The 10,713-nt window shown below is 40.5% G+C and overlaps 1 protein-coding gene across 1 annotated transcript in view; it reads left to right on the plus strand.

Moving 5' to 3' along the window:
- Positions 1-870: 870 nt before the first annotated feature.
- The window catches only part of DOCK8 (dedicator of cytokinesis 8), an 88,835-nt gene continuing 78,992 nt past the window's right edge, over positions 871-10,713 (plus strand). Inside the window, exon 1 of the mRNA XM_044446107.1 lies at positions 871-1,315. Coding sequence (XP_044302042.1) covers positions 1,263-1,315 — 53 coding nt within the window. The 5' untranslated portion in view covers positions 871-1,262. The remainder of the gene's footprint in view (positions 1,316-10,713) is intronic.

Consider the following 10,713-nt stretch of genomic DNA (forward strand, 5'->3'; position numbering starts at 1 on the left):
ATAAACCCTTCACCTCTGTAGTTGCTACTCATCCCCCGGCCGGCACAGATGCAAAATACGCGTTGTGTTGATTTGTGCTGAAAAGGCATCGTGCAGCTGTCTCAAAATGTCTCAGCAATCATCAGCCTGTTTCCCGGGGAGACCTCTACTCCAGTTAAGAAGGCAAATGATTTTTCTTGAATAGAAACCTGAATCTTGTTCCCGGAGAATCTTCTCGATCCCAGGGGACCGCACCGCTTCGTTTCCAGAAACGGGGTTTCCCGCCGCAGGCGCAGACACTTGCTGGCGCTTGATATAAGTGCAAGAGCGACAACTACTGAATTCACCCCGCTTCTTAACTGAAGGAAGTTTACCAATCGGCCACAGCCTATGCAAGTTCGATGTGTTATCATAAATTTCCGTACGACTTGTAAACTGATGCCTGGGTAAATACCTCGAGATTGCAAGAGCAGTAGATCTCTACCCTCGTTATCTTTGTAAACGATGATGCGGAAAAGTCCGAAACTAAAATAGTAAAATTTACAGAGGTTTCTTTTTAAGAGTTTCTCATTATATGCGCGAAAGGTAGATCTTAGCGCAGCGTGGTTAGAACACCAGGCCATTGTTTGGCATTTGGCTTGTAGCCAGGTTCACACGCGGGCGATTAGAATGGAGATTATATACGCCGCAAAAGGAAATGACTAGTACTACATTGGGGTACCATTTTAAATTTTGTTTGTTTAAAGCTTAAACAAGTCTTTTCAAACTTGAGCCTTAAAATACAAGAAACTTGCACTTCAGGAAAATCTGCTTTAGCCCAAACTGCCCCTTCCTGTACTAATTTTTACGGTTCATGAATTGTTTGTTTTTCCTTATGCAGCACTGAAAAATAGGAAAACCCCGCCTCGCTTGTGGTATGAGTGGTACAGCGTATCCTACCATCCCAGGACTGTACAACCTCATTCAGCTCCGGGTCTAGTCCGGTCCCAGACGACCTCGCTCATTCTGTCATGACAGTAGAAACGCAGAGAATTCGTGCTCTGTCTTCAAATGGAAGGCGACCGCCAGTAACTTACAGTAGCTGCTGCTGCTCCCTCCCCTTGACTGGGGTAATTTCGATCAGGAAGGTTGAAATGCAGAAGTTTCTCCCCCGAACTGAGAGATCACTCTCCTGAGCAGGATTTCATGAACATCGGAGACCCTTTGTGGAGCTCCACCCGCTTTTCCCTCGCAGGAATTTGATCCGGAAGAAAGTCGCTGTCACACAAACAAAACACACCTGCATGGCCACTTTGCCCAGTTCCGATAGGAGAGCATTTGCTCTGAAAATTAACAGGTAAGTGTATTTTATTGAATTTGTCTTCCTTCAGCTGTTCGTTGGCAGCTGGTTGGGGCAGTTGGTGCTGGAGTGCCTGTGAATAGCGAGTTGAGTGTTTGAAGACCCAAGTGGGCAAACCCCGTGAAACCAATAAACCCATCCATGCCCCCCTTTAAGAATATGTTGACCATGATGCGTGCATTTCTACCAGTCTGCCCTAGTCTGGTACCCTCTGGTTCCATTAGACTACAACTCTCAGTCAACTCTCACTATTCTGGTCTTATTCATCTGTTACAGTTTTATCCTGCCCTTTTCCTTCTTGCAAGGAACCCAAAGAGGCTGACATGTTCTCCCTCCTCTCCATTTATCCTCACTACAACCTAGTAGGGTAGGGTAGGCTGCTAGTCAGTGACTGGCTCAAAGACACGCAGTGAACTTTGCAGCCAAGCTGGAACTTGAACCCAGGTCTTCTGTGGCCCAGGTCTATATTACCTCTGTAACACTGGGTTGGATTGTTGACAAACTGCTGTTTTGCCTGCTTTGGAAACCTCAAGTTGTGGAAAAAAAGATTGTATAAATGGGTTATTTCTGTAAGAAGGTATTGACTTGGTAGAAAATTTTTATTGCTCTGACAAATAGGACATGTCATGTGCTGGGTCAGAACTGTTTTGAGCATGTTTATAAAGTGCAGTGAACTTCATACATTTATGAATAACAATACATTTTCCCCTCCCCTTACATGGGTTTGGGAATGCAAATAACTTACTCTGGAATAGTCCAATAGGATTCTCCTGTGACTAGTCTATATATTGTATCCTATCGTTCTCAATTGTAAACAGAGTGTGTAATCTACAAAACTGCGCTATTTCCATTTTTAAAAGTCCCCATGAAAATAATTAGAGTAAGCCTATTAAGATGCAAGCAGGACAACATAAATAATGTAGGGACTGTGGTTTAAATGTGTCACATTCTCTACATGCCTTTAAGAGCTACACAATAGCTGGAAAGTCAGCAGGCACAGCTTTCCTGGGTATGGAGATGTTGGGGTGGCTAGATTCACCTGCTGCATATCTGGCTGACTGACACACACAGGTAAGGCTCAGGAAGTAGCTAGCAGCAAGAAAGGTTCCAAAAACTTCTGGTTACTTTAGTTCATATTTGATATCTAACATTACGTTCCTAAGAAATTCTAACAGATTTCAACAGAGCACACTTTAAAGGAAGAACATTTTTGTCAAGAGAAAAAAGGTATGGAATTATTACACATTCTGCAGTCCACATCAATTAATAATTTGTGGATGAACTAATTTAATATTTGAATACACCACTTTTTTACTTTAACTATGTGATTCTAATTATCATAACATTTTGCTTTGCAAGTATCAATCAGAAATAGCTTGCATAAACATGCTAAAATATTTGCTTCATAGTAGTCTTTTTAGAGATCATGACACCAGTTCACAAACCAGAGATTTTGGACTGAAGTTAAGATTCATTTATATTTGTAGAATACAAATACCTTCAACTATTCTTGTGTAACTGAGCTGAAACTTGAAGCTGGCTGATGTTTCCTTGAGGAATAAATCATGCTACTTGGATCAGACTTATATTTATTATTATTATTATTATTATTATTATAACATTTCTATGCCACCCCTTGCCGAAGCGTCGGGGCGGCTTACAACACAATAAGATACATTGAAATACAATAGAACATAATAAATTACCAATAAATACAAAAATACAAAAAATACACTGAGATATAACAATATAAAATTAAAATTAACAGTATAAAATAAGTAAGTAAAGAATATAGGAGGAGGAAAGAGAAGGAAGAAGAAGTTGCCCTGGCCAGATCATATATTTTAACAATTAAAATGATATTGAAGTAGAAAAGGAAGAGAATGCACTGTGAAAATCATACCCCAATCATGTTGGCTGAAAAAATAATTTTCTTCCCACGCCTTTCAGTGCTTAATGGCAGGTAGGCAACCTGTGGCTCTTCAGATGCTTTGGCCTACAACTCCCATCAACCCTAGTTAGCATAACCAGTCATGAGAGATGGACATTATACATGAAAGTATCTGGAGAGCACACAACTTGACATCCCTAACTTAATGTATAGGCATCCTGATCCATGTAATGACAGACTACAGAGCCAGGGGCAGTTAGTTATTAATGCAGCTGAACAATATTTCTGTTGATAAGCATAGGCAACATAGCATGGATCCATTCATTACAAATCTTGTTATAGGGTGAAAGTCTAAGTATACATTAAATCAGTATAAACATCACACATTCTAAGAAAAAAGTCCTCCTGAATTCAGATCTGGCATGCAGGGTTAGAGTGCAAAGAGAACAATGCTGCTTAGTCAAGAATGCCTAAAGTTGAAAAATCTTGGAATCATTTTGACAGTGAAAGGAAAGCCAAGGCTTTTGTTTTGTTTCGTTTCTGGCTCACCCATAAAGTCACTGAGTGATTTTGGGCCCATCACTCATTCTCTACCTAGCTTACCTCATAGGATTGTTGCAAAGTTAATATGCCGAAGAAAAGGATAATGCATGCCACCTTTAACTCCTTGGACGAAGGGCAGGATATAAATGTACTGTCCCAAAAGCTTTGATTATTGGGAGTTATAGAAATGAAATAAATGATAACAAGTGAGATTAAAGGTTTCCAGTTTTTTGGAATGGATGTGCAGAGAAAAATTTAAAGGTACATTTCCCAATCAAAATATTTTTAACTGTTCCACATCTTTTGAGATCTTAAGAAAAAATGTTTCTGAACTTTGGTACAGTGGCTTCCAGTTATGCAATTGCAAACATGCCTTTAAGAGTTGCTGAGAACCATCTGATGCTGGTCTGCTTCATCTCAATACTTGATTGTGGATAAGTACTTTTAGCTTAAAATGGAAGCTTGATATAATAGATGCTAGGGACAAAATGAAAAAGGTTCTACAAAAAAGCTATAAAAAAGAGGGGGAAGTATTTCAGGGATTCATGAAAATTAAACTCGTACAGTTTAGTGCCTGTAAGTTTGGAAGCAAAGCAAAACCACAAAATATAAGGCAGTGGTTTCTACATACTTGGGAGATCCTCTAGCTATGTGGAATATAGGTTGATAAATTACAAGAAAAAGAATGAGGGAAATCCACCAAATTTGAGCACAGGCAAAGAACTGTGGGTTTTCACAACCTTCAGAATGATGTGGTGACAGGAAACAGGAGGTAGATGGGGGAATAAGTGGAATTAAATCATAACATCCTGGATGTATATGTATGGCCAGGATGAGGTTGGAGAGAATGAAATTAAAGGCCCCCTTCTGGGCACTATATAGGGATGACAAATTTTCCCTTTCCCACTATGCAAAATCAGTAGATAGTGATGATGATAAAGTTCTCAATCTTCAGACTGTTAGCTCGACCCAAATTCAAGTCCTCTAGGTGCTGTGTAATGCAGCAACCTAAAGTCTTGTGGGTGGGGAATATAAGAGTCCTTTCCCCCCTTTCCACTGAATTCTTCACTATGTGGCCTAAATAAGATTGTAAAATCTCTCATTCAGAACACCCCTGGGGAAGGATGCACATTTTTTGCCATTTGTATAGCAGTTGTTGAGTCTACTGGTAAATCCAAGGCTATTCTGGCTTTAGCTGATACCATCACAGTTCAGTGACTTTTGCTGTCCAGTTCCATGACACAGCACACCATTTCTGGGCAGGAAATCTCAAATAAGAAGGTTGTACGCACACTGTGTGGTTGCTGCCAGTCTTTCCTGTTTCCTCACTTCCACAAGATTTTGTGTTGTGAGTTATGGCTTGCATATGCAAGGGACCCTGGTGGATTACAACACAGCCACTTCCTATTACTCAGAGTCCAGTGTCCAGAACAAAAAGTTGCATGAGTGGCAAAACATTTCACAAAATATCAAACCAGCCCTATGAAAATAGTGAAGTCCCCTAATTACATTACCTTGCTGTCTGTTTTATATGCAGGGCAGACACTGATTACTTAGCTGCTAAAGAGAGAGCATGACAATGAGCAAGAGACAGTGTGGAAACAGACTGGTTAGTTTTCCTTTATGTAGATGTCTGGGGAAGTGTGGCAGCTTTCCCAGACTATCCCACAAACCATGAGATACCATCCAGTCTTCTTGTTCTGCTGTTATGAATGACATTGCACTAGGGCTCATATTGAAACAGAACTTTCCCATCTTGTCCTCATCTTTGCAGCCCTCTGGGGTCCCCGACACCCTGAGTGGATTTGGGAGAAGTGGTCTAGTTCCAACATGTGGATGTCTCACAGTTGGCTAGCTTCATTGGCTCGAGAGACCTAATTGGGTGGCTCTAGGAAATGTGTTTCACCAACTGTTCCCTCCTGCTGACAGAATGGTGTAATTGGATGCTGGTCCTGGTCAAGAAGAACCTTGAAAGCCAGCAAATAATGAAGAGTTCCAATTAACAACTTTGGTACTAAACTTTAAAGCATGTGAAGTTTCTGGATTCCCTTCAAAGTGAGCCCCATGTAAGCTCATTGCAGTGATCCAGCCAACACATTGCAAAAATACAATGATCTACAAATCAATATTTTTGCCTTGGATTTTTGTAGTACTTCCAGGACATTAAAGATCTTGGCATGATGAATTTGCAACATTTTTTATGTGGAAAAAAGGGATGAAATTACAAATAATTTTTCTAGCTTCTCCTGCTAATTAGTGAAATACTTGATTCGCTCTTTTGGATCCTTCTGGTTTTTTGAAGTGATTCTGATATAATTGTAGCCTTTATGAAATATCCAGTTCAGTGACATCAGTGGGAATATGTAATCCTCCAAAGTTGCCAGCTATAAAAGAAATTAATATAGGAGGGGTGGAAAGGTTTCTTTTCTCAGAGAAAGAATGACTGATCTACTTAAAAATGAAAGAGAACTGGAGACATTTATATTCAGTTCATGTTTGTCTAATCAAGTCTATTCCTTGGCACCATCCTTTTTATACAGTGCATTTTGGTGGGAAAGTTAGGTGATGGAAAGGTTCATTAAACAAAATGCTAATCATGCAGACTAACTCACTGCAATAAAATTATTTGGCTTATATTACGTTGGTTTTCAAACTATGCTGTTTATTGGCTGTTACGCAAAAGATGTGTATGTCCTGGAGGGATTTGTATGCCAGAATCTGGAAAAAGTTATAACTAAGTTTCCTTGAAGCCAATGGAAGGTAGCTATGTTTTCAGGGGCATTTAGCTGGATCAGGCCCAGATAAATAAAAAGGATCAAAGGATCACAGAGTTATTCTGGCAAGTCAAAGATTATTAGATTTTAATACACTTCATAATAGTACATTTCATAAACCCAATAAGTCTTATGGAAAATAAAAATATAGGTTTTGCCATCAGATACTCACTGTGGGTAACCTGGAGGCTAGAGTCTTGGACTTGACAGGAAGTTCAGATGATATATTCTCACGGAAACCAATTGTTAGATTTTTTTTTCTTGCTGTAGAGCTACATGGGAAATTCCAAATAAAAACTGTTCAGAGAATGGGGTAGGGGCATATACAGTAGTACCTTGGCTCACGAACGTAATCCGTTCCAGGACTCTGGTCGTGACCCAAATTGGTCGTGAACCAAGTTAAATTTCCCCATAAGGTTCAATGTAAAAAGGTTAACCATTTTGCAAATCAGAAAAATGTGAAGAAAAGTGACAACAACAAAGATTGCATCCATCTCCCCACCGACACCCAGAGCACAAGCATGATCATGGATGTGCTGCTGCATGAAAGAGGGGTGCAGCACAGCTCAGCCGTGGGGGAGATGGCTCAGAATGTGCCCATCTTTTGTGCAGGAGTACACCTGTGATCACGCACGCCTTCCCTGCACGAAAGCAACTGCGATCGTGGCCATCTCTCCACTTGGGGAGGGGGAGATGGCTGTGATCTTGGTTGCCACCCAATGCGGAGTTTGCGACCAAGTCAAAATTTTAATGAAATTTTTGTTTGTGACCCGATTTGTTCGTGAGCTGAGGTACCACTGTTGATGGGGGCCTTTTAGATAGCCTGGTCTGAGGCTGTATAGGACTTTATAGGCTATAACAGCACTTTAAATTGTACCCAGAAATACACAGGTAACCAATGATGCTTTGGTAATGGCAATAATGTGCTTTCTGTGACTGTTCTGCTTGATCACCTTTCTACAGCATTCTAAACCAGCTGCAATTTCTGAACAGCTTTGAAAATGAGTGTCACATAGAGCATATTTATTTATTTATTTATTTTTCGATTTATATTCTGCCTTTTTTCCTACAATGGTCTCAAGGCAGCTTACATCATTCTCCTCCTCCACCTTATCCCCACAACAACAACCCTGTGAGGTAGGTTGGGCTGAGAGTCTGTGACTGGCCCAAAGTCACCCAGTTGGCTCCATGGCTGAGCGGGGACTAGAATCCAGATCGTCTGAGTCCCAGTCCCATGCTCTTAACCACTACACTATACTGGCTCTCATATCATGTTAGTCCAAATGAAATATAATGAAGGCATAAGTTCTATGACAAGATCATACATCTTCAGGAACAGGTGCAGTTGGTACATTAGTCTCAGCTCTGCAAACACATTTCTAGCCATCACCAAAACTTGTTCATTCAGGTTCAGAGCCTAATCTAGGACTGTACATAAACTGTGGGCCTTTTGGTGGTAGTATAACTCCAGCATAAGCTGAGTCCCTATTCCCTACTCTGCCTTTCAGGTAAGCAAGAGCACCCTCCACCTTGTTTGAATTAAGATTCAATAAACAGATTCCTTGGATTTAGATGGAAAGGAGAGAGAGAGCTGTGAGTTATCAGTGGTACTGAATACCAAAACTCTGGGCAGTCTCTCCCAACAGTTTCATGTACATGTTGAACAGCATGCAGATACAGTAGAACTCTGACTGCACCACAGTCCAGTGGCTGTGTTACTCAACCAGAATCCCTCAGGAACATTTTTTGAAATCGCCTCTCCAAGATGAATCAGAAGCACCTTATACTAGTACCTCTCAGTTCCATCTGAGACAAACACCTCAGAAGGAACCCATAATTGATAGTATTGAAAACCGCTGAGAGTTCCAGCAGAACCAACAGGTGTGTTTGTGGATTGTCCACCAAAATGACCAAATCAGTTTCAGGCTGACTTGAAATGAATCTAGATAATTTTCCTCATCCCGAAATCCTAGAACTGAGACACTAACATAACATATACTGCAGTACCTCGCCTGAGAATGGTTGATTGGAGACTGGCCAGAATTATTCAAGAGTTCAGGAGGTTTAAATGCAAGAACAACATTCTTGTTTTTACAATTGCCTCTTTAAGGCAAGATGGAATCCTATATTGCTGTGAAGAGGCATCCTGTGGTACTTGTACCCAGTCAATAATTTTCCCCTCACCCCTTATTATAAGGCAGGAAGGGCAAGTGTTCACCAAACAAGTGGTAGGCCTCAGGCCTCCCAACAATCCTGTCCATATCTTTGCCCAGTACAAACTGAAAAGGACCCAGTATAATTGGACAAGCAGGGACCAAAGCTGTATCCACCAGACCTCTCTCAAGCATGGCATCAAACTTAGTATGAATGCCATTTCATTTTTTTCTACCAAGTGTTATACAAATTAGTTAAAACAGGCTATTTGTGGTGGTTAACTAGTTCTTGTAACTCTAGAGGACCATTTTGCTTTGTGGTTACTGTTGCATTTCTTGACTCCTTTAGACATAGGGTTAATGAGATTTTTCCTTCAATATTATCTGCTAAATTTATTTACATACATTTAAATTACCGAATAACTAAATTTCTCTGGACAGTTGTGCAATATGTTAATAACATGTATTATGTGTATTAAAAGAGTAAAAACAGCCCAAAGTAAAACTAAGGTAAAAGTAGTGGAGCATAAAAACACAACAAAAGTAAATTAAAACCAGTGGCAGAACATAATATCAAGAGCACTAAAAGCAGTTATTAAAATTCCTGAGGATAAAAAGTTCTTCAACTGGCATCAAAAAGATGATAAAATAGGTGTCAGGCAAGGTTATCTCAGAAAAGTGTTTCAAAAATGGGGTACCACCACTGTAAAGACGGTGTTGCCTATGGTCAGTCACCCACAAGCTTGGAGGAGAGTCTTAATATTTGGGGAGGCAAATATGACAGGAGGTATTTCTTCAGATATCTTTTTCAAGAAAATTGGAGATATGAAGGAAATGTTTCATGCAAAGATGGGCATGATAAAGGACCAAAATGCCAGGGACCTAACAGAGGCAGAAGAGATTAAGAAGAGGTGACAAGGTTACACAAAAGAACTATACAAGAAAGAGCTTAACATCCCTGATAACCACGATGGGGTGGTCACTGACCTTGAGTCAGACATCCAGGAATGTGAAGTCAAATGGGCCTTAGGAAGTCTAAGCAACAACAAAGCTAGTGGAGGTGACAGTATACTAGCTGAGCTATTCAGAATCTTAACAGACGATGCAGTTAAATTGCTACACTCAATATGCCAGCAAATTTGGAAAACTCAACAGTGGCCACAGGATTGGAAAAGGTCAGTTTACATTCCGATCCCAAAGAAAGCAATGCCAAAGAATGTTCAGACTACCGAACCATTGCACTCATTTCACATGCTAGCAAAATTATGCTCAAAATCCTACAAGCTAGGCTCCAGCAGTATGTGGACCAAGAAATACCAGAAGTACAGGCAGGATTTCAAAGAGGCAGAGGAACTAGAGATCAAATTGCCAACATACACTGGATCGTGGAGAAAGCTAGGGAATTCCAGAAAAACATCTGCTTCATTGACTATGCTAAAGCCTTTGATTGTGTGGATCACAACAAATTGTGGCAAGTTCTTAAAGAGATGGGAATACCAGACCATCTTGTTGGTCTCTTGAGAAACCTATATGCGAGTCAAGAAGCAACAGTGAGAACTGGACACGGAACCACTGATTGGTTCAAAATTGAGAAAGGAGTTCGGCAAGGCTGTATACTGTCGCCCTACCTATTTAACTTATATGCAGAGCACATCATGAGAAAGGTGGGGCTAGATGAGTCACAAATTGGAATTAAGATTGCCAGGAGAAATAACAACCTCAGATATGCAGATGATACCACTCTAATGGCAGAAAGTGAAGAGGAACTAAAGAGCCTCTTGATGCGGGTGAAGGAGGAGAATGCAAAAGTTGGCTTGAAACTCAACATTAAGAAAACTAAGATCATGGCATCTGGTCCTCTCATTTCCTGGCAAATAGATGGGGAAGAAATGGAGGTAGCGACAGATTTTATTTTCCTGGGCTCCAAGATCACTGCAGATGGGGACTGCAGCCAAGAAATTAAAAGACGCTTGCTCCTGGGGAGGAAAGCTATGGCAAATCTAGACAGCATACTAAAAAGCAGAGACATCACCA

The sequence above is a fragment of the Varanus komodoensis genome, unplaced genomic scaffold (genome assembly GCF_004798865.1).
Source record: "Varanus komodoensis strain SLA01 unplaced genomic scaffold, ASM479886v1 scaffold5, whole genome shotgun sequence".
Classification (NCBI taxonomy): domain Eukaryota; kingdom Metazoa; phylum Chordata; class Lepidosauria; order Squamata; family Varanidae; genus Varanus; species Varanus komodoensis.